The sequence below is a fragment of the Dipodomys spectabilis genome, unplaced genomic scaffold (assembly GCF_019054845.1).
Source record: "Dipodomys spectabilis isolate Male_0828 unplaced genomic scaffold, ASM1905484v1 ptg000067l, whole genome shotgun sequence".
Taxonomy (NCBI): domain Eukaryota; kingdom Metazoa; phylum Chordata; class Mammalia; order Rodentia; family Heteromyidae; genus Dipodomys; species Dipodomys spectabilis.
The window spans coordinates 2,146,505-2,170,089 of NW_024870744.1; the positions used below are offsets into that span (position 1 = coordinate 2,146,505).

General features: G+C 51.0%; 1 protein-coding gene across 1 annotated transcript in view; it reads right to left on the reverse strand.

Annotated features, from left to right (window-relative positions):
* Fam102a (family with sequence similarity 102 member A) overlaps positions 1-17,383 on the reverse strand; it is a 35,278-nt gene extending 17,895 nt beyond the window's left edge. The window contains exon 1 of the mRNA XM_042681039.1: positions 16,792-17,383. Coding sequence (XP_042536973.1) covers positions 16,792-16,937 — 146 coding nt within the window. The 5' untranslated portion in view covers positions 16,938-17,383. The remainder of the gene's footprint in view (positions 1-16,791) is intronic.
* Between the last annotated feature and the right edge of the window lie 6,202 nt (positions 17,384-23,585).

Here is a 23,585-nt window from a genome sequence, read left to right on the forward strand (position 1 = left end):
GTGATACCCCAAGGTCAGCTTGCTGCCACATCCCCAGCACTTGGAAACAAAGCTGTTACTATCTTGGGAGCTAGCTCCTGTCCACAGCTACCAGGGGCCCTCAGGGGCTCTCTCCACAGTTGGTACATGCCCATCTGGTAGTCATCAAGGAGCAGAAGGCTAGGGAAAAAGACCGGTGACTGCGAGGTGACCCTGTGGCCACCCTCAGCCCTTCACCCCCCAGTTGTGAGTACCTGGCAGGGAGCAGGTACTCAATGTCAAGCACAAAGCGGGTGTGGCCAAAGCGTGTCCAACAGTGGGATCCCCAGTACAGATTCCCAACAGTCCCCACTAGAACTGCAAACTCCATAGGACAAAGGTCCTATGAGCTACCCTGTGTACTATGGCACATTAAGCAGCAGGGATCCAATGGCTCAGGCTTGGAATCCCAGCCACTCAGGAAGATGAGATCTGAGGAGCAAGGTCTGCAGCCAACAGGGACAGGAATGTCTATGAGATTCTTATCTCCAATTAACCACCAAAAAGCTGGAAGTAGAGCTGTGGTTCAAATGATAGAGCCTAGAGTAAAAAGAAAATTAAGGGACAGAGCACAGGCCCTGAGTTCAAGGCCCAGTATCAACACGAGGCGGGGGGGGGGGGGGGGGGCGGTCCAGATAGTGCCAAATCTCCCCCAACCTGAGAACTTAAGAACTCATTGCTAGGGACCTAGGAAGGGTACTTTAAACAGCTTCCAGGCGACTCTGGTGCAGGGAGCCAAGCACCTATGTGGGACCCCAGGGAGTTCCCAGCCCCTTGGCTCGGCCCCTAAGACAAGAATCACTAGAAAAGTTGTGTCACTCAAGTCCTCCATCACCTGCTGCCCAGCCTGCTGCTTCTCAGCTCTGCCCACTCCTGGCCTGCCTCTCAAGACCTAGGTTTCTGGAGGCGTGAGCAATCTCACTGATGCAATCTAGGTTCCCAGCTGGTGAGAGGCAGGCCTGGCCAGGAAAGCAAGAGTCTAATAAGGAAATAATTTAAATCGACAACATCTGCCAGTGCTTCCCTGAAGAGAAGAGTGCGGCTGCCTGGGGAGGGGCCCACCCCAGGGACCAGCCAAGGCATCTGTCCAGGGGCTGTGGGCCAGAAGAGCCAACGTGGCAGCCCAGCAGCGCCTGGCTCCTGCCAGGAGTTCAGGGCCGCGTGCAGGGGAAGCAGCTCTGGCCCAGCCAAGCCCCTCCTTCCATAGCACGGGCAGCAAGAAGTTCTCAGAAGCCAAACCACTTGATGCTTGAAACCAGAGTGCTCAATAACCACCACCGCTTCCCCACCCACACCCACACCAGCTCCAAGCTGCCTTTTCTGCTCTCCTGCCAATGAGAGTCCTAAGAATGGCTCAGGGATTGGTCATGGGCTGGTAGTACTAGTTGGCATCATTGACCCAAAGAAGCAGAGTAGACAGCCATCTGGGGCTCTGGAAATTCTTTAAGACAGACAAGGGGTGAGGGGCAGGCCAGGAAACTTAGGCTTGCTGGGAAAGAGTTATAGTTAAAAGTGTCAGGGTCAAGCCAGGCGCTGGTGGCTCATGCCTGTAATCCTAGCTACTCAGGAGTCTGAGATCTGAGGATTATGGTTCAAAGCCAGCCCAGGCAGAAAAGTCTATGAGACTCTTATCTCCAATTAATCTCTCAAAAACCAGTAGTGGGACTGTGGCTAATTTGGTAGAACACTAGCCTTGAGCAAAAAGAGCTCAGGGACAGCACCTGAGCCTTGAGATCAAGCCCCACAAGAGACAACTAAAAACAAACAAAAAACACAAAACACAAAACTCAAGGCAGACTGATGCCAGCTTCCCTGCTTACAGATATGGACAAGTAAATGTCCTGCTCTGCCTTTTGCCCAAGAACCAGATGATGTGGGTGGCTCAAGCTACACCCTTGACAAACATCCATGAATGTGATTCTCATCTGATGTTAGGAGTCCTGTGCTCTTTTTTTCTATTTTAAACTCCATCCCTAAATCTGGTTACTCCCTCTTGCTTAGGTGAAGGGATCCAGAGTAAACTGTTGTCTCCAACACAAGTGCTGGTTGGTCCAACCCTACCACCTAGTGTGGCCCAGCCCAACTCTTGCTTCCAGGGTACCCTCCCATGTCCTAGGTGTTTCTCAAACACTGTCTTCCTGCTGAAAGCTGAGAGCTCACACCTATAATCCCAGCTACTCAGAAGGTTGCTATCTAAGGGTTTCAGGTGGAAGCCAGCCCAGGCAGAAAAATCCATGAGACTCTTAACTCCACTTAACTACTGAGAACAAAGGGTGACAAGGTATACTGAACTTATAAACTGATTTGAACTGTAACCCCCTGTACAAAAAAAAAAAAAAAAAAAAAAGCCAGACATGGAAGTGTGGCTCAAGTAATAGAACACCAGCTTTGAACAACTGACAAGGCTGGGAATGTGGCTTAGTGGTAGAGAGCTTGCAGCCCCGGGTTCAATTCCTCAGTACCACATAAACAGAAAAAGCTGGAAGTGATGCTGTGGCTCAAGTGGTAAAGTGCTAGAGCACTGAGAAGCTCAGTGACAGAGCCCAGACCAAAGCCTGCAAAAGTACCTAAGGCACTAAGCCAAGCCTCTCCCTATTCATCCTCTCAGATCTACAGTCCACCTCCACCTCCCCCATCATGGGCTAGGAACCTAAGCCCAGAGTGGGGAAGTCACCTGCCCAAGGACTTCCAGCCAGGAAATCTATAATCTGAACCCAGAACTATCTGGCTCCTAAACTGAACCCCTGTGCCAGGACTGTGCTGGGCCAGAGACCCCAGGAATTCAAAGCAAAAAGACACAGTAGGCATAAGGTATGGATATAGTCACAACCTCCCCTCCTAGAACCCAGGACTTGAGCACTCAGAGGTGGGGGCTGGCTCTGTTCAGAGGATTCTCCTTTCTGTACCTCCCAGATTCCCAGCAGGCCCATTCAAAAGGCATGAGGAGGCAGAGACAGGTCCAAGGCCAGCCTCTATCAGCCAAAGGACATTCGCCTCTCTGGGTCTCTGACACCACCCTGTCCATCTCATGGCATTGTACAAGGCCTGGCATAAACATGGTTGGTATCCACACTGAATTGAGGGCAGGGTCTGGCCTTTCAGAAGAATCTAAGAACCTCAAGTTCTCCTCAGAAGGCAGGCGATCCAGAAAAAGCCCCTGACCTAGTCCTCTTCCCCTTTCCTTGCTGGAGGACCAGAGACCTGATTGGTCATTTCCTCAGGCCCGGAACTGGGCTGCGACAACATCCAGGGAGAAGGTCTGGCAGGTGGCCAGGAATGTGCTGGCTCCTGGCTGACTCAGGCCTGGGTGGTGTTTGATGCACCAGAAGAGGAAGGAGAGAGAGAGGAAGGAGAGATACCTGTCCCCAGGGCCTAGGTCATGGTGTCACCTGTCCTCTTAGTCTCTATCCTTTATTTGAGCTCATCCTGAGGGCAATCCCAGCCCCCTTAACATGCAAGGTTCCCTCTCCTCAGCCTGGGTCTTAGGTGTACTAGAGACAGCAAGGCTCCCAGAGCGGAGGCAGGACAACCTTCCATCCAAGGATGGCAGCTGGGTGCTCAGTGAGCACCTGATAATTAAATGAAAGTTCTGGTACCCCTACTCCATAAGGGCAGCCCTAGGTCTTCCTGAACCAGCTCTTGGTCAGGGCTTCCCAGGTGTGACCACACCTTGTTCTCTACAGAGTCCAAAGGGTCAGGGACTATGGCCATCACTGGATCTGCAATCTAGGTGTTCCCACGGATTGACACACTATTCCCTGTGGCTCCCTCCATGTCTGAAGTGACCACAAGATCATCAGGGACTTCTCAGATAATCAGGGACTTCTCAGCCGCAGTCACTTTTCCTCACAGCCTGGCACCAACTCAGACCTGTTTTTCCAGCTGTCCTCAGCAGCAATCTGAGATTCCAACCACAGGATGAAAGGCTCAGGGTCAGGCAGGACCACGAGGCCCTGACTCACTGGTATCCACCTCCTCCCTGGCCACTTGATGGATCTCTGTAGACTCGCTGACCAACTCTAGACTCATCCTTGTCTCTGTCACAAACTCTATAGGTATTTACTGAGCATTTACTATGTGAGCTGGGCTGAGCAGGACAATGGGAATACATCCAAATGGGCCAGGCTTTGGTCTACACCCAAGATGGACATGGCTGGCATCACCCAGGTCCAGATGTATCATGTGATCCTATTAGCTGAAACAAACAAACCCCTTAGGAGCTGCAGCAGCCCAGGGTCAACCTGTTCTTTGCCCTTGGGAGGCACATCAGTTATTTTGTACATCTCCAGCTGGGTGCAGGTGGCTCACATCTGTAATCCTAGCTACTCAAGAAGCTGAGATCAGGGCTGGGAAGGTGGCTCAGTGGTAGAGCACTTGCCTTGCATGCCTGAGGCCCTGGGTTCGATTCCTCAGCACCACATAAGCAACAAGAAAAAAGCCGGAAGTGGCGCTGTGGCTCAAGTGGTAGAGCGCTAGCCTTGAGCTGAAGAGCTGAGGGACAGCGCCCAGGCCCAGAGTTCAGGCCCCACGACCGGACCCAAAAAAAAAAAAAAAAAAAAGAAGCTGAGATCTGAGAATCATAGTTTTGAAGCCCACCAAGGCAAGGAAGTTCATGAGACTCTTTTGTTGTTGTTGTTGTTTGTTTTTGTTTTTTGGTCAGTCTGGGCCTGGAGGCTGTCCCTCAACTCTTCAGCTCAAGGCTAGTGCTCTACCAGTCTCATGGACTTTCTTGCCCGGGCTGGCTTTGAACCTTGATCCTCAGATCTCAGCCTCCTGAGTAGCTAGGATTACAGGCGTGAGCCACCAGCACCTGGCTCATGAGACTCTTATTTCCAATTAACCATCAAAAATCTGGAAATGGAGCTGTGGCTCAAGTGGTAGAGTGCTTGCCTTGAGCACGAAGCTCAAGGACATCACCTAGGCCCTGAGTTCATGCCTCAGGACGGACAGATGGATGGACGGACGGACGGACACGGAGACACGGACACACACACACACACACACACACACACACACACACACACACACACACACACACACAACAATACATCCCCAAAGAGAATATTCAGGACAAGTAGTAATGCTCCCTCCCTTTCCATTTTCCCCCCTTTTTTTCCTTTTTCTTTTATCAGTCCTGGGGCTTGAACTTAGGGCCTGGGCACTGTCCCTGAGCTTTTCTGCTCAAGGCTAGCGCTCTACCACTTGGGCCACAGCTCCACTTCTGGTTTTCTGGTAGTTAATTTGAAATAAGAGTCATATGGACTTTCCTGCCCAGGCTGGCTTTGAACCGCAATCCTCAGATCTCGACCTCTTGAGTAGCTAGGATTACAGGTGTGATGAGCCACCAATGACTGGCAGTGCTTCTCTTAATGTCTGTGTCTAATGGTTTCCTCCTGCGCTTGTACCCCAGACAGGGAGCACAGTGTCTTGGCCAGGGCAGTGGTCCAGCACTAATCACAATTGTTTCAATGGGTGAACCTCAAGAAGAACGAAGAGAAACAACTCAAGGGAGATAGGGAGGAATGTGAACCTTTCCTTTCTGCTCCCAGCTCCAGGTTCCTTCCAACCATTGTCCTGGACTGATACCCCCCAACTTCCAGCCTTTACTGAACATGTGCTGTGAGCTAAAGGCTAGATGGCGTATGATAGATGTTCATCCACTGAATCCAGGTACCACAGTGGGACTTACTATCCCATTTCTCATAAGATGAAGGCAAAGCTCAGAGACCCAGCTGTCTGGCAAGTTCAGGAGCCCACCAAGCCTCTGAACTGCTAAGCCTCACATCCTAACAATCCCTGCAGTGATTTGCAAGAGACAAAGGAAAATCCCTAGCTAGAGCAAACTGCTAGCAATTGCCAAGATGAGCTATTGCCTTGTAAACAAGATACACTCATTACAAAGACTCCAAAAAAGTCCCAAGGAACTTCTCCAGGCACCAGAAAAGATGTCTTGTTTTGTTTATAGAGTTTTAGTGCCCACCCAGAAGCTTCCAGAGGTATAAGAGGTGTGGGGCAGGCTTGTTTCGGGCATAGAAATGGGCAGCTCTGCCGGGCACCAGTGGCTCACGCCTATAATCCTAGCTACTGAGGAGGCTGAGATCTGGGGATCACGGTTCAAAGCCAGCACAGGCAGAAATGTCCATGAGACTTTTATCTCCAATTAACCACCAGAAAACCGGAAGTGGTGCTGTGGCTCAAGAGGTAGAGCGCTTACCTTGAGCTGAAGAGTGCAGGGATAGCAACGAAGCCCAGAATTCAAGCCCCATGACCCACCAAAAAAAAAAAAAAAGAAAGTTAAAAAAAAAAAAAGAAAGAAAGAAATGGGGGCTGGGAAGGTGGCTCAGTGGTAGAGCACTTGCCTTGCATGCCTGAGGCCTTGGGTTCGATTCCTCAGCACCACATAAGCAAAAAGAAAAAAGCCGGAAGTGGCGCTGTGGCTCAAGTGGTAGAGCGCTAGCCTTGAGCTGAAGAGCTGAGGGACAGCGCCCAGGCCCAGAGTTCAGGCCTCACGACCTGACCCAAAAAAAAAAAAGAAATGGGCAGCTCTTAGATCCTCAAAAAGAACACACCCATGCAACCAGTCACTCCTTCAAAACCAAAACAAAACAAAACAAAAAACTAGAACTTTGCAGGCCTAAAAGTCCCTTCTAGAACAACCTCTACCCCAGCTGGGATAACTTTACCTTAATTGAACTAGAAAGCTTTATTTTTTGGTCAGTTGTGGGGCTTTAACTCAGGGCCTAGGTGCTGTCCCTGAGCTCTTTTGCTCAAGGCTAGTGCTCTACCACTTTGAGCCACAGTGCTACTTCCCGTTCTCTGGTGGTTTATTGGAGATAAGAGTCCCACAGGGGCTTTTCACCCTAGGCTGGTTTCAAACCACGATCCTGACGATCCTCAGCCTCCTCTCAGCCTCCTGATTAGCTAGGATTACAGAGGTGAGTCACTGGCCAGCAACTGGCATGCTTTTGAACGTGATATAAATTTCATTGTATACTCCTGACTTAGGTCTTCATCGTTCAATGGTGCTTGTTGTGTGACTTGTCCTTCTATGTGCTCAACAATGCAAGGTGACAATCTCAGTTTTGCTTCCACAGTGACAGGACTGAGAAGCTGTCCTTAGCTGCTTACCTGCTCTTCTACAATCTGCAGTAGGTCCACCACTGACTGCTTTTTTTTTTTTTTTTGGGTCCGGTCATGGGGCCTAAACTCTGGGCCTGGGCACTGTCCCTCAGCTCTTCAGCTCAAGGCTAGCGCTCTACCACTTGAGCCACAGCGCCACTTCCGGTTTTTTTCTTTTTGCTTATGTGGTGCTGAGGAATCGAACCCAGGGCCTCTGGCATGCAAGGCAAGTGCTCTACCACTGAGCCACCTTCCCAGCCCCCACTGACTGCTTTTGCTGGTTCTTTTTTTTTTTTGGGGGGGGGGAGGGGGTCCAGTCGTGGTGCCTGAACTCTGGGCTTGGGCGCTGTCCCTGAGCTTCTTTGGCTCAAGGCTAGCGCTCTACCATTCCGGCTTTTTTCTTTTTGCTTATGTGGTGCTGAGGAATCGAACCCGGGGCCTCATGAATGCAAGGCAAGCACTCTAGCACTGATCCACCTTCCTAGCCCAAGCTTTTGCTGGTTCTAACACACAAACGTGACAAATCTAACTCTGGTTCAATCCCAGAGCTTATTGTCTAGGCCATTCCCAAGAGCTTCCCTATCCCAAGCTCCCTCCCAGACCACCAGCCTTTCCCAGCTCAGATTCTGCCTCTGCCTTACCCATCCCTCACCTCAACATGGATTTGAGACCCAATGCCACGCTTTGACTGGGTTCATGTGCCACAGGTGTCCTGCAGGATGGGAGCCACATCCTGGAGACAGGACTAGGGCTCCAGACACAGAAGGTGCCTGAGAACTGGGGGAAGTGCAAGCCACAAGCTTGCTGCTTCCATATCTCTGTAGAGTCTGGCCAAACAGCAGAAGTAGTGGGAGGAGAGGGCGTTTCACGTATAGGAAGGATCTAGACTGTTGCTCTCCTTGTGCCAGGCTGCCCACCTACTCTCTCAGCAGAGTTCGCCAGTTTTTTAGCTGTTAGGGACCTAGCTGTATGGCTCTCTTTACTCCAGATGAGTAAACTCCACTTGATGGTGGAGGAAAAGATGCTGTAGGGACAAAGCCCAGTCAAAGCAATCTGGGAACACTACAGAGCCAACTGCAGAACCTGAGTCAGGCCTCGTTCTCTCTGCCCCTTGCCAGCCTGCTATTGCTTGGCTACCAGCCGTGGGGGTCCATCCAACCCAGTCCTTGGGGCCCTCAACTGCCTCTCAATTGCAATCACTGAGCCCATGGTGGCACCCAGCTGCCTGGTAAGCCGTGAAGGGCTGCTCCTGACACGGATTGATACTTTGGGCACAGCAGGGAGGGGCTGGGCTCCGCAGCTGGCAGTAGGCAACACGCAGGCACCAGCACCCATGCTGGTTCAGAGCCAGGGGAGAAAAGTCCCAGGCAGGAGCAGTGCCTAGCCACAGTTTAAGTCCCAGGACTGAGAAGCCACGGAGGCTGTCCAGGCTGTCCCTGTCCAGGAAGGGCTCCAGTCTGGGGAGGGAGTTAAGACATATGGATATGGTCTGTAGTACAGTGTAATGAGGGCCCAAGGGGTGACATGGAGGAAAGGCCAGAAAAGGCTTCCCCAGAGGAGATGGTGCTTGGGCTGAGAAACGGGGAGGGGGGAGGGAAGGTGGGATGAGGGATACCAAGGGCTCCAGGCGCTGTCACCCATGCTCTGCCAGTGCCTCCACTTTGGTGGAGAGCTCTCTACCATCTGCCAGAGCTGTCCCTGAGCTGGCTGTGCAGATGTTCCAGCCAGGACAGTCCAAGCCAACAGGGCCAAGAAAGCATGCAGGCCCCGCTGCGATGGCCCCAGGCCCTGAGCAGGGAAAGAAGTCTCCTTAGCATCCCATCAGTCCTGGCCTACAGGGCAGTGCCAGCTGCCACGAGGCACAAACACTTGGCCTACCTCATGTCTCAGCCCAGAGACAGGAGGACAAACTAGCATAGACCAGGAGCCAAGTGGACGTCTGGCAGGTAGTTATCTGGCCACATCCATCCAAGAGTACTGTGAGGCAGGCCCAAGCAGCCTTGCTTTAAGAAAGCTGCAAAGGAAGGTCATAGCCAAGAACACAGGCAGTGAATGGCAGTTCTGGAGGGCAAAGAAGAAACCTACCAGCAGAGAGGGTCTCTACCAGAACTCCCCTTCCTCCAAGTACTGAAACAAGCTGGATGCAGAGGCTGAGGGCTGCCGGCTGCCAAGCGACGTAGAATCAGATGAGGGTGAGGGCATTTCTGGGCCTACATTTAAAAACTCTTGGGGCTGGGAATGTAGCTTAGTGATGAGTGCTTGCCTAGCATGCATGAAGCCCTGGGTTCAATTCCTCAGTACCACATACACAGAAAAAGATGGAAGTGGTACTGTGGTTCAAGTGGTAGAGTGCTAGCCTTGAGCCAAAGAAGCTCAGGGACAGTGCCCAGGCTCTGAGTTCAAGCCCCAGGCCCAGCAAGAAAAAAAAAAAAAGTCTTCCAAGCCTGGGGCATCAAGAGAGGTTCAGAGCAAAAAAAGACTAAGGATTTTCTAATCACAGCCAAGGATACCAAAGCCAGATACAGGCTGAGCAGCTCTGAGCCAATCCATCAGACCCAGTGTCCTGGCAATTCAAAGCACCTGTCAAGAGAGGTGGATAATGAGGACAACCAACCCCACCATACACACACACATTAGCTCTAGGTCTCTTGCTAAACAGATCTGTCTTACCCCTATCTTCAAACCTTTCAGTGGCTCCCTGGTTAAGATTCTGATGGATTTAAGAGGGCTTACTAAGTAGTCCCTGAATCCATGCAGAGTCCCTAGACTCCTGAGGCTGTGCACAGACTCACTAGCAACCATTCCAATGCTCAGGCAGAGCCCCTAGAAAGCAAGTCAGGACTTCCAAGAACTAAACAGGCAGGGCTGGGAAGGTGGCTCAGTGGTAGAGCGCTTGCCTTGCATACCTGAGGCCCTGGGTTCGATTCCCCAGCACCACATAAGAAAAAAAAAGAAAAAAGCCGGAAGTGGCGCTGTGACTCAAGTGGTAGAGTGCTAGCCTTGAGCTGAAGAGCTGAGGGACAGCGCCCAGGCCCAGGCCCAGAGTTCAGGCTCCACGACCGGACAAAAAAAAAAAAAAAAAGAACTAAACAGACAGGGCTCAAAGCGACTCCAGGCCTCCCCCAGCTAGGCAGCACCCACAGACTTACCATGTGGTTGCTGCTAACCACCTCCACTACCGCTAGAGCAGCTCCCAAGAGGGAACACTGAGCAAGAAACAGGCCTCAGGGAACAGCCTTGGCTCCAAGGAACCAGATCACCTCAGGTCAGGGCTGCTGGCAGGGAGATGACAGGGGCTGCCAAGGTGGCATCTGCCAGCTCCATGGAGTTGATGCAAAAGCCAGGCACAGGCTGGGCAGACTCAGTTCTCTCATCAAGGCCACTAGCAACATAATCTGATCTGACCTTGATGGGAGCCAGCTGACCTAGTCCCTGACCTAGTCCCATAGCCTCATGCCTAGGCTCACCTCTGAGGTCTCCTAGCCTTGCCCACTTGCCAGCAGGACACTTTCCACAGGTCTTTCTGCCCCTGTGCCAACTAATTGAAGGCCTTCCACAGGAGATCTGGGGTCCAGGCTGACCCAGGTTAAATGAGGAACAAACACCAGGGGCCCAGGTTAAATGAGGAACAAACACCAGGGGCCCAGGGATGCACGGTGGGGTCAAGCAGAGCCCTGGGCCAAAGCCCCTTGAGCCAAACAAACTGCTGCCAGCAATGTGTCTGATCTTCCAACTTAAAAGAAGCTGAAAAGTCTGGATTTTTATATGATCAACAACGACTGAACAACAAAAAGGTCAACAAACCCCCAGCTACATTCAACTACCGCGCACTCTAAATGCTCGTCTTCCAACACCTTCTAACTCCCCTGCCCATTCTACTTGTCACCCTCTCCAGTCTGTCCCTGCTTCTCCCTATACCTGTCACTACCCGTCCAGGCCAGGCCAGCACTGCCTGCCACCCACTCCAACTGTCTCTCACTGAGTGAAGGTTAAGCTTTCCTGTATCTCCAATACCTCCCAGCCAACAACTATCATCCTAGCCAGCAAATCAGATCACATTGTACCCCTGGTCCTCACAGAACTCCCAAGGCCAGGAACAGTCTGGCGTGGATACCTTCCACCTTAATTTACTACAGTTCCCTGCCCTCCCTACACCTACTCCTTCCAACCCTTTCCTAGACAACCCCCACCCCCTGGCCCCAAGCAAGTGCCTTATTCTGTCTAGGGGCCTCTACTTCAAGGACTCTTCCCCACCTTCTCCAATCCCCCTCAGCCCTAAGGCTCCTATGCAGTGTTCCTTCTTCAGGGAAGTCCTCCTTCTGTCAGCAATGTGCCCTATAATGAAACAGTGACTCCATGAGAGCAAGGATTGTGTCCAGCCTGGCTAGGTGCTCATTCAATGCCTGCCAAATGAATGGACAGATGTCTGAAAAAATGTCTACCCGTTGGCAGGTATGTCTACTTCAGATCTGCCTAGCCCCCAAGTTTCCATGACACTTATCAGATACTTCCCATATACGTCGCAAGCACTCGGGAGCAGGGCTATCTGGTCCCACTCACCTCTAGAAGCAAAAGGCCAAGACAGTCTTAGGGACCCATGCCTGCCAGCCCCCTCTTCCCTCCTGAGGACTCTGTCCAGCATGTCTTGCCTATCTTGGGAGATCCCTCTGCATCGTCAGACACCTGCTCCACTCACTAGGTATGATACTGGGTGTTCATCTCCAATCTGTCTTCAGAGTTGAACCAAGATACCCAAAGAAGGGCAGCTCATGACAGTAGACTTGAATGGCATTGCACAGCTTTTTCCAAGAAAGATGGGTGAGGGAGTGAGGGGCAGGGCCCTGACCAAGTCTATGGTCTATATGAGGAAAGGCCAAACCAGCCTGGCCTCCCCAGGTTCTGGGACTGGGCATAGGGCCTACAGCTGCAGGGCTGACTTGCCCAAGGCCTTCCTTCATGCTCCAAGGTCTCCTGTCCCAGTGGGCACAAGGCCGTAGCCACAGAAAGCAGGCAGTGCCCGAGGTTTAAGCAGCCAGGGCTCTTTCAACAGGTTGCTCAAATAAAAACCCCACTGAAGGCCAACCAAGGATTCAAAGCTGCCAAAGAAATGCCGGGGAGGGGCCTCTCCAAGTCACAGTCTGCTTCTCAGACTGCCTGGCGCTCACGTCTAGAGCAGGAGGAGCCCTTCCTCTCCTCTGGACCCAGCCTGCCTCCTCTGAGGCACAAGGGACAGAAACGAAGGCCAGACCAGAGTCTGCCTGACTGGATCATTTGGAAATCCAATGATGAAACCCTGGCAAGTCACTTCTTTGCCCCAGGCCTCAGTTTCCCCACCCATTGTATTTTTGGCATTCCTCTCTTCCTTGCTGTAGGTTTAGTCAGCATTTCCCTCTAACTCCCCTTTCCTGGCACTACCAACTACTTACAAGCCAAAAGACCAGTGCCAGCCAGAAGGACAGTCCTGGGATGTTTGGATTCTTCCTGCCCAAAGGCTACCTTCAGCAGGTTGGCTACTTCTTGACTATCAGACTCAGCCTGGACCTCTACAGCTACTCCTATCCCAAGTTTCTCTGATGCTATTTAGATCTCCCTGAATTGGTGAGAGACATGAGGACTGAGGCAATTGCCCCACTGTGTCTTAATGCTAGCCTGTGTCTGGCATCAAATCCACACAGAGACTTTAGCTTCATCTCCTTCTTATGGTCCTGTCTCTAGACTGTCCAGCTCTGGACTTTCCTGTACCACAAACCCATGGAAAGAAGCCTTTTCAAGGGCCTAAAGGTGTCACATGGGCCAGGAAGGGCTTCTGAAACACTGTAATCAAGGTAGAGTGGCTTTAAAGCTGGATGAGCTAAGTTCAAGTTATCTCTTACTCTCTTGCTGACACTGGCCCAGTCACCTCAACTCTCTAAACCCCAGTGTTCTCATCAATCCGAGGACATCTCAGCTCATGAGGGAGTTGTAATAGTTGAAGTGCCCTGCAAATCACTGGCATAGAGTAAGTCTACAATCAAGAGTGGCTTACTCCATGAAAGGTAGAATGTGTTTGTGAATTTAACTAAGCCCACTGTAAAATTTGTGAAATTGTGTACTTAATCACAATAAAGAATTTGCAAAAAAAAAAAAAAAAAAGTGGCTTACATGTATAATAATCCTAACTACTCAGAAGGCTGAGATCTGAAGACTGAGCCAGCCCAGGCAGAGAAGTCCATGAGGCTGCCTCTAAAATAGCCAGCAAAAAAGCAGGGTTTAAGGGGCAGAGACCCATTGAATACACACAAGCCCCTCCCCCATCATCACCAAAACAAAACAAAAATAACAACAAAAAATAATGGCTTAAGACATAAATCCTAGCTACTCAGGAGTCTGACACCTGAAGATCACCATTTGAAGCCAGCCAGACAAGCAAGTCCATGAGATTCTTATCTCCAATTAACAGCAAATATCAATATGGCTCAAGTGGCAGCAAAAAAAACTAAGAGGCAGTGCCCAGGCCCTGAGTTCAAGCCATAGTACTGACACAAAACAAAACAAAGTAATAAATACTTTCTCAAATACCATTTAGTGGGGACCTCTAGCAGAGCGTGTAGCTTCACCTTTCAGGCCTTAGTTCCTCTCCAGATGGCTGGAAGAGGGGAGTGGCTAACAGGGAAACCATCTGTAAAACACTGAGTACAGTATTTGTCACAAAGTACAGGTACTCAGAACATGGTAGCTGTGAAGATGACTTGGTACACAGGTGTCAGAAAGATGAGGCTGACAGGCACTGGTGGCTCACACCTGTAATCTTAGCTACTCAGGAAGCTGAGATCTGAGGATTATGGTTCAAAGCCAGCCCGGGAAGGAAAGTCTGTGAGACTCTTATCTCCAATAAACCACTCAGAAAACCGGAAGTGGTGCTGTGGCTCAAGTGGTAGAATGCTAGCCTTGAGCTGAAGAGCTGAGGGACAGCGCCCAGACCCAGAGTTGGAAGTCCCACATCAACCTCCTCCCCTCCCCCACACACTCACACACACACACACACACACACACACACACACACACACACACACACACACACACGATGAGGCTGAGGAACAGCCACCTGTTCTACCTGTTCAAATCGGGTCAGGTGGAGCTGTCTTCCCAGCTGTTGCCATGGCACTCACACTCAGAGCAACACACTCAAGCTAGAAGGGTGGATACTGCAGGGTGGGACCTCCATCTATCATTCTGACACCACCCATACTGCCAATACTAGGCCTGAGCCACCTCAGAGGGCAACCCTACCTGGATCTGGGCCTAGGATCTAGTCTGGCCCAGTTACTCTAGTCCTCTGAGACCATGTCAATACAGAAGGATGGCTGAGGTCAGGTCTCTGAAATACTGATCAGGCAGGGGTGTGGGTGGAGGGAGTAGGAATCCGGGAATCCTCACCACCTGACCAAAAGCCCACAAAAGACAAAGCAGCTCTACAGTGGCCTCAGATTTCAATGTCACGGGCTCTTCAAGCCACACTTGCCCAGCAGCACACAAATACCCAAGTGCCCAGGCTGGGGCGTCACAGCAGTCAGCTCCTGCCTCCTCAGCCCACTGAGGCTTCCTCCAGGATAAAGATTTGGAAAGACTGCTTGGTTCACAGAACCTGAGGCTCCTTGCCAGGAGGGAAGAAGGGAAAACAGGTGAAACCCAGACCATGTGGCCTGAGACCTGGAACTTTCCAGACTTTCCCAGATGAGAGAGGGCAGGTTAGGGCAATGGAAATACTGATAGTTACGGGTGACTGTGCTGACAGGGCCTGGGAAGCCAGGCGAGGCCATCAGGCTGAGCTTGACAGGATTCAAGGCACCATTTCCATCCATTCCCAGCTCACATGTAGGCCCCCTGTTGACCCCATGGCGGTATTCTCTTACAACATGCCCCTCTGCTCACACTACTGCTGCGGCAACTGCCTGAGCTAACATGGTACATTATCCATCTCCCTCACAACCCAGAGGTGGGTGTCACTTCCCCATTTTGTAAAAGAGAAAACAGGTTCAGATATACAACAGGGTGTGGTTAAAAGCTCATACCCAGTTTGAAGCTGGGCCCCACTGCAAAGTAAATCACTCTCTCTTGAGTCTCAGTTTTTACCTTTGTAAAATGGGGGTAACAATCTCATGAGACTCCCAGCTCCCCCACCCTGCATCTACCCCTGCTCCATGTCAACAGACAAGGCATTAAATGAGAGATACTGGTAAGACACAGAGTACAGCACCAGTAACTGCTGGCTCTTTTCATCAGAGTGGTTAGATAAATCATCCAAAGTCACTCAGCCACGGAGTGGCCAACTCCAGACCCCAGCTTTAGCACAGCCCCTCTGAACGATGGGCCACTCTGTGGGGTGGCTATAGGACCACAGGCTTCTGGGGTTACAGAGGATTACCACCCTCACCCTCCCACCACAAGGGGCAGCCCTGTCAAATTCCTCAGATAAATAGTTCCCAGTAGAACAGGGAGCAGCGGGTAGAGAAGGACCCCACCCTGTCCACACAGGAGATTCCAAAATCTGTTAGGCCAAAGCAACTTCCCTCCTTCTGGCACGGCATTTGGCCTTTGGGTTCATCCAACAGGTCTCCAAACTGGCCAAGCTCTGCTAACAATTGCCTTCTGCTAGATCTTTTGCAAACTAGTTACTTCCTCTTTCTGGGCCTCAGTTTCCACATCTGTAACACACACCTGTTATCTCACCATAGTTTAAGGCAGTGCCTACTAACTGGGCTCACAAGGAGGTCTGAAGAGCACAAAGCAGACCAATTAAGGGTAGCACAGTGCCCCAAACCCTGGGCCAGAACCTGTACCACCATCTAGCTACTGAAAACCCTCCCACGACTCTGATGGAGAAACCTGTGTGAGGCCGTTTCCAAAAAGGAAATATGAGCCAGGAAGAGCCAGGGTAGGATCCCCTATCTGTTCAAATCCAAGGACCTGTCTGGACTGGCCAAGACTGTGTGGCCTCAGGTGGGCCCAGTCTGCAAGGGGGCAGCCTAGACACTCCGTTGCATTCAGCAACAAGCTGGGCAGCTGGACTTGCCAGGACGGGGATCAACACAAAACCAAACTCAGGGCTTTTAGGGAGGGCAGCAGCTTCCAGACAAGGGTATTTGCAATTCAAAGCAGTCCAGCTCCAGCCAGAGAAGGACCAACACTCAGAGCAGATTGGGCAAGCCAAAATCCAGCCACCACCTCCAGTGCTGGCCTAGGAAGACCTGGGACTGGGCCTTCCTAGTCACTCAACAGTGCCAGAGAACCTGTAGCTGGCTCAGGCTTTAAATCACACGACAGCTTCGGTGGCCAAGCTGGAGTGCAAGGTAGCCTGGACCACCCCTTTTCTACTCACTCTCTTAAGGAGCCAGTCCCACTGGGCTCTATATGCAAGTCTGCAGAATAGCCCTATTGTGTGCAGCATTCAAGGCCCCAAAAGAGCTGGGGAAAAAAGACCCCGGGTATATCTGGCTGGTCAGGTGCATACAGGTGACAGATTGCATAGATCCAGTCCTGCCCTGGGCAAAACTACCCAAACATATATAATCTCTAGGACTCACCCGATCCCACAGGGGGCTTCCGTCTCTGTCAAGTGGCTAGGTCTGGCTCGTCAGCCCCCTCTCCTGCAAGTACCAATGACCCAGTTCTTACCTTGAAGACAAGCTGACAAAATCCCCGCCATCCAGCAGCCGGACCTTGCAGAAGAGGACCCCGTTCACAAAGGGGACCGCAGTCAGCTCCTCCAGGGTGAAAGTGGTTTGAAATTTGAATTTCTTCTTCTTCATCAAGAAAGCCATGAGCGAGTTCCCTGAGTCTGAAGCCCCGAAGGCCAAAATATAAGGAGGAGCCAGAAACCCCCAGGATCCTTTTCTCTACACCACACCCCCTCCTCAAAAACACCGGAGCCGGATCCCACCCAGATGGTGGCCGAGGCGCCGAAGCGGGACGAGATCTGAGTTCGGAGCCCCAGGTCTGAACGATCAATCCAGTTGGCTGGCTGGCTGGCTTCACCCTCGGGGCGCCAGGGCTCGGAGGGGCTCTGAGCGGCCCGGGGCTTCACCGGCATGTAAACAGCGGAGCATGGACCAGGAGGCAAGGACAGAGGTGGCGGGCGGCGCGCGAGCGGCGGCGCAGCCCTGCAGCATCCCGAGCCGCGGACCCCAGGGAGATCACGCCGTGCGGCCGGGCAGACCCCGGAGACTGAAGGCGAGCGGCGGGCCGGGGAGGCCCGGAGCTGCGGGCGGCCCCGCCTCCGCCCCGCTGGCGGCCGGGGGAGGCGCCTCCCCCGCGCACACGCCCCCGCACCTGGAGCCGGCCGGCCTGCGCAGGTGAGGCCGCGGGAGGCAGGAGGGCACCCAGGGGCGATAGGAAAGCACCCCGCGCGTCCCCGGAAAGCGCGGCGGGAACGCTGAGGGCTGGGAATGTCCGACCGCAGGGCTCCTCCGGGCAGGCACCCGATCGGCCCCAGTCAGCAGGGGCGCCGCCTCCTCCCCGGTCCCGGGACCCGCGCCGCGGGGCCTGGCGGAGCTGAGGCGCCCTCCGGCCCAGCCGGTGGCTGCCGCCTCGCCCGCAGCCTCAGCCCAGCACCAGGCGAGCAGCAGTAGCGCCGCCGCCGGCACCTCGGACCAGGCCGCCTGAACCCTCAGCTGAGCGACACCGCTCGGAGAATGCCAAGGCCCTACACCGCCGCCCGCGGAGCCGCGGACGAGCGCGGCAGGGGCGGGGCGCCGGCGGCTCAATCCACCCACGATTGGGCGAGCCGGCGAGGCGTGCGCGGAGCGTCATTGGTGGATGGTGGCGTAGGGCGGGACTCACGGGAGGCCGAAGCGGCTACTGCATTCTGATTGGTGCATGGTACATCCTAACCCGCCTCCTCAGGAAGGCGGGGCGAAGGAGCCCGAGTGGGGCGGGGGGAGTGTGTGCAGCCTGGCTGTGGGAGGTCTCGGGGTGGGGAGCTGGAGCTGGCGGGGACTGGAGGGGAGCTCCAGCCGAAGAAAAGAAGAAACAATGCTGAGGAGAAACAATCTGAAAACTCTGGCTGCAACAGCCTTCCAGGGTCCTGCCAGACTTGAGGTCATTAAACACTCAAGCAGGCCCGGAAAGCAGTGAGCCCGATTTCTTAGAAAACTGACCCCCCAGAACTATAGCCCAAGACCCGAGCAGATCTGAGGAGGTGTCAGAAGTCGTCACTTCTTGTCTCGATTCCAGGCTTTTATCTAGGCCTCGTGTTGGCTTTTGGGGTCTGTTTGTCTACGGCTGATCTCATTGGTTAGATTAACCGCTCTAGGGGCAGAGAACACGGAGGAACCCTCTGCATTTTCTAGTTCATTCACTCAGTCCTCAAATGTTTAGGGGGTCTGCTCTGAGCCAGGCAAGACCCAGTGGTGTACTTGCTCTCCCACATTGTTTCAAGCTGAAGAGCAGGTCTAGCGGGGTTCAAGTGGCTCACACCTGTAATCCTAGCTACTCTGGAGACAGAGGTATGGGACTCATATCTCCAGTTAACCAGCAAAAAGCTGGAGGTGGGGTGTGGCTCAAATAGTAGAATGCTAGCCTTGAGCAGAAAAAGCCTAGAAGAGTGCAATGGAGTTCAAGGTCCTAAGTTCAAGCCCAGATGCAAAAAAAATATATTTTAAACCACTTGGAGCAGCAAATAGGCACATGGGCAGCTGTAATAGGAACTGAGGGGAGGCACATGGCATGTGGTAGGAAAAGGACTTAGAAGAGTCTGGCACAAAGCAGCTCAGCCTGCTTGGCAAAATACAGGCAGAGAGAGCCGCCAGCTGGTAGCTAAATCGTTTTGAGCACCTCCATTTGGCTGCGTGGTGAAGTGGGGGGGGGGGGGGGCACTGTAGCAGCCTGATCTGGCAGTCTTGTACATCAGAGTAAGGAGGAAGCCATCACCTGGTTTTGAGTCACAGTGACCGAGAGAGACTTTCTTTTTGTTGGGGGGAGGGGGAGAAGCTGGTTCTGATTTCAAGTACTGTGGAGATGAGATGAGAAATGGATGAGTGAGAAGCCTTTGTGGTGGTACAGGCAGAAGGTGATACAGGATCAAAGCATGGTGGGGCTAGTAGGGGACTACAAAAAGAGGACATTGGAGATGCAGAAGGGCTGGGCTTTTGGACCTAAGGACTTATGCTTGGAGATGAGTTGTGAACAAGGACCCCTATTTCTGTTCACTTGCTTTTCGTTCTTTCTTGTTTTGTTCTGGTACTAGGGTTTGAATTTAAGGGCCTTAGCTTTTTTGCTCAAGGTTGATGCTCTACTCCTTGAGCCATAGCTCTACTTCCAGCTTTCTACTAGTTAATTGGAAATAAGAGTCTCATGGTCTTTCTTGCCCAGGCTGTCTTTGAACCTCTAACCTTAGATCTCAGCCTCCTGAGTAGCTACGGTTACAATCGTGAGCAACTATCATCCAGCCCATTTCTGCTTTAATATTATTTATCAGTGATGGGGGGAGGAACAAGGGAGTGGAAGTCCATGGTTCTCTCTTATAATTTAGAAAACATAGCCTCTTTAGAGAAGAGAGATAATAGTAAGTTTTTGTCCTAGTAGGTATTTTATAAATATACACACATATCACATATATACACATATCTCATCAAATAGTTCAGACTGGACTTGAACTTGCAATCCTTCCTGCCTCAGCCTTCTAAATGCAGGGATGCACCATCACACTTGGCCTACATATTGTCCTTTTTTAAAAATTTTTATTTTTTTTGTAAAGATGCTGTACAGAGGGGTTACATTTACATGTGTAAGGTAATGAGTATATTTCTTGTCAAACATTATTACCCCTTCCACCTATTGCCTTTATCATGCAGGGAAGTTGAGACCTAGAGGATTTCAATCCCTTAACTCTGGTGCCCAAGCTCAGAGTGTTAGGCTATACATGGTCCACCCAGCAGAGAGAGTTTGTTTTCACTAATCCTGACTGGGTCTGCTTATAAGGGAAGAAAGAACTGGTGGCTACCTGAGTCCAGGAGGGGATTTTAGAGAAGGAAGCCAGCCCAGGATCTCCCTAAGCATGGCTGGTTTCTCAACTGTGACCATGAGTAACCCTAACCACTCTAACAGGAAGTAGGGTAGATCTTACTGCCAGGCTTGGTTCCACATATTATCTCTCTCCAGCTTGAAGGCTGGGTACCCAGGAAGTTTCCTTTCCCTCATTTCCCAGGATGTTTCCCTTCCCTCATTTCCCAGAACAGCACAGCAAATTTGGGGTGAGGCTAGCCTGGATTAGACTCTTGGTTCTGTCATATTGGCAATATGAGTTCAGTTTGGCATACTAAGACTTGGGGGCCTACTAGTGGGATTGGGGTTCAGAATGGTATGGCTAGGACTCTTTGTCTTAGACCCAACTTGAGTTCCAAATCTGGGGGACATGCCACTGACCACTTGTGACACATACACATTGGGTATAGTTTTACATGCATAAAAAGAAATCTTGGGGTCTGGGAAGATGGCTCAGTGGTAGAGTGCTTGCCTTGTATGCATGAGGCCCTGGGTTCGATTCCTCAGCACCACATAAGCAGAAAAGGCCGGAAGTGGCGCTGTGGCTCAAGTGGTAAAGCACTAGCCTTGAGTTAAGAGCTGAGGGACAGTGGCCAGACACAGAGTTCAGGTCCCATGACCACAAGAAAGAAAGAAAGAGGGAGGGAAGAAGGAAGGAAAGAAAGAAGAGGAGGAGGAGGAGGAAGGAAGGAAGGAAGAAAGAAAAGAAAAGAAAGAAATCTTGGCACTACCCTAAACATTTCCATCTCTTAAGCATCTCTTTACCAAAAAGTACAAATTCAGATGCCAACTTTTGCCAGGCACTAGTGGCTCACATCTGTAATCCTAGCTACTCAGGAGGTTAAGAAGTAGTGTTGTGGCTCAAGTGGCAAAGGGCTTGCCTTGGGCTGAAGAGCTGAGAGACAGCTCCCAGGCCCAGAGTTCAAGACCCACGACCGACAAAAACAAACAAACAAAAAAGGTCTCAGGAGGTTAAGATAGGGGCTGGGAAGGTGGCTCAGTGGTAGAGCGCTTGCCTTGCATGCATGAGGCCCTGGGTTTGATTCCTTAGCACCACATAAGAAAAAAGAAAAAAGCCAGAAGTGGCACTGTGGCTCAAGTGGTAGAGCACTAGCCTTGAGCTGAAGAGTTGAGGGACAGCGCCCAGGCCAAGAGTTCAGGCCCCACGACTGGACCCAAAAAAAAAAAAGGAGGTTAAGATATGAAGATCACAGTTAGAAGTCAGCCTGGGCAGAAAAGTCCATGAGACTCTTAGCTCCAATTCATCACCTAAAAACTGCAAGTGAAGCTGTGGCTCAAAGTGGCAGAGTGCTAGCCTTGAGCAAAAAAAAAAAAAAAAGCTTAAGGATAGTACCCAGGAGGCCCTGAGTTCAAGCCCAGGACCCCACAAAAAAAAAAAAAGCCAACCTTTTTTTCTAGAATGTTGTGAGGGTTTCCTCAGGCTATGCCTGTGAAAGGTTTAGGTCTGGAGGGACAAGGGACAAGAGGGAAGCTCTGAACTACTTCTATATTTTTCCAAACCCCAAATTCCAAGGCATGGCCTATTTTACCTCCCTGACCCCTGACTAGAAAAGGAATCTGATACCAAGCTTTTCAGATAAGTTATCTAGAAAAGGAAACCCAGGGAAATGACTGAGTTTCAGGTAGAATGGTCAAGGAACGTGTCTTGGCAGTGTCATCTTAGCCAAGACCACAATAATTAGGGAAACCCAAGAAATCCAGGAAGCTCTGGGGTAGAGGCATTGTGTGAGGAATTGGTATGGTCTGGGGAGACTCCAAGTGACGAGAATGGAGTCAGTAGAGGAGCAGAGAAAGGGTTGGGGTATGCAGGACTCTACTTACCTTACCCCTTGTGAGACTAATGAGAATACGGCAAGCAGCCTAGGGAGCTGTTTCAGCTTATCTGGTGACTGACAGACGATGGCCCAGACTGAGATGGGAAGAAAAAGAGGACACATTTCAGAGGAAATACTGAGCGCTTGCTGAGCAATGAAGCAATGGTAATACTCAAGTGATGTTACTCAAAATCATGGTCAAGTTAAAGAATACAAGAAGTAGTAGTTAGAGTCTGCTGAATATCCTGTTTGAATTTGATTAAAATGCTACAAGATTCTGTGTGTGTGTGTGTGAGTGTCTGTGTGTGTGTGTGTGTGTGTTATATGTGTACATGTGCATGTGTAACACATGCAATACTAGAGTTTGACCTTAAGGCCTTATGCTCTTACTTAGCTTTTTCACTCAAGGCTAGCACTCTAGCTTTTGAGCCACAGCTGCACTTCCAGCTTTTTGCTAGTTAATCAGACTAAGAATCTCATAAATTTTTCTGCCTGGTCTGGCTTTGAACTAAGAACTTCAAGTGTCAGCTTCCTGAATAGGTGAGCTTTGGCACTAGATTAAGGTGTAGGGATGGTATAGAGGGGAAAGAAAGTCAGCCAGAAGGAGGAGCACCTTAGAGAATCTTCACCTTACCTGATCCTGGACAAACCGTTAATGGTTTTTTGTTTGTTTGTTTGTTTTGGTCAGTCATGGGCTTGAACTCTGGGCCCTGAGCGCTGTCCCTCAGCTCTTCAGCTCAAGGCGAGCACTCTACCACAGAGCCACAGTACCACTTCCTTGATGTTGTTTAGTTAGCTCTCTGTCTGACTGGACGTTTTACCCTGGGGTCTCCTTGTCCAGTTCTAACCTGCCACATGACAGATGCTCTGTAAATGTAGCTAAAGGAATGTGTCTGTGTATACATAGATGGATTTATTATGTATGTATCTACATTATATATGTATGAGTGAAATGAATTTATGGGTGAGATGGATGGCTGTATCTCTACTCCTCACAACTACCAGTATCAGGTTGCTAATATTTAATGAGCAAACCAGGTGCCGGTGGCTCATGTTTATAAGCCTATGTGCTCAGGAAGCTGAGATCTGAGGATCGAGGTTCAAAGCTAGCCCAGGCAGAAAAGTCCATGATACTCTTATCTCTAATAAACTACTCAGAAAAAGTCTGAAGTGGTGCTGTGATTCAAGAGGTAAAGCACTGGCTTTAAGCACAAAAAGTTTCAGGGACAGTGCCCAAGCCCTGAGTTCAAGCCCCAGATCTGGCACAAAAACAAAAACAGACCAACAAAAACCCAGTACTTTAAACTACAATAATATATAAATCTTCTTCCTTTTTTTTTTTCCACTCCTGGGGCTTGAACTTAGGGCCTGGGCACTGTCCTGACATTCTTTTACTGAAGGCTAAGTGCTCTACCACTTGAGCCACTGCACCACTTCCTACTTTTTCTGAGTATGTGGTACTAAGGAATTGAACCCAGGGTTTCATGCATGCTAGGCAAGCACTCTACCACTAAGCCATATTCCTGCCCCCCTCCCCCAATATATAATTCTAAGAACTTTTTTTTTTTAATTTTTTGGGTCCGGTCATGGGGC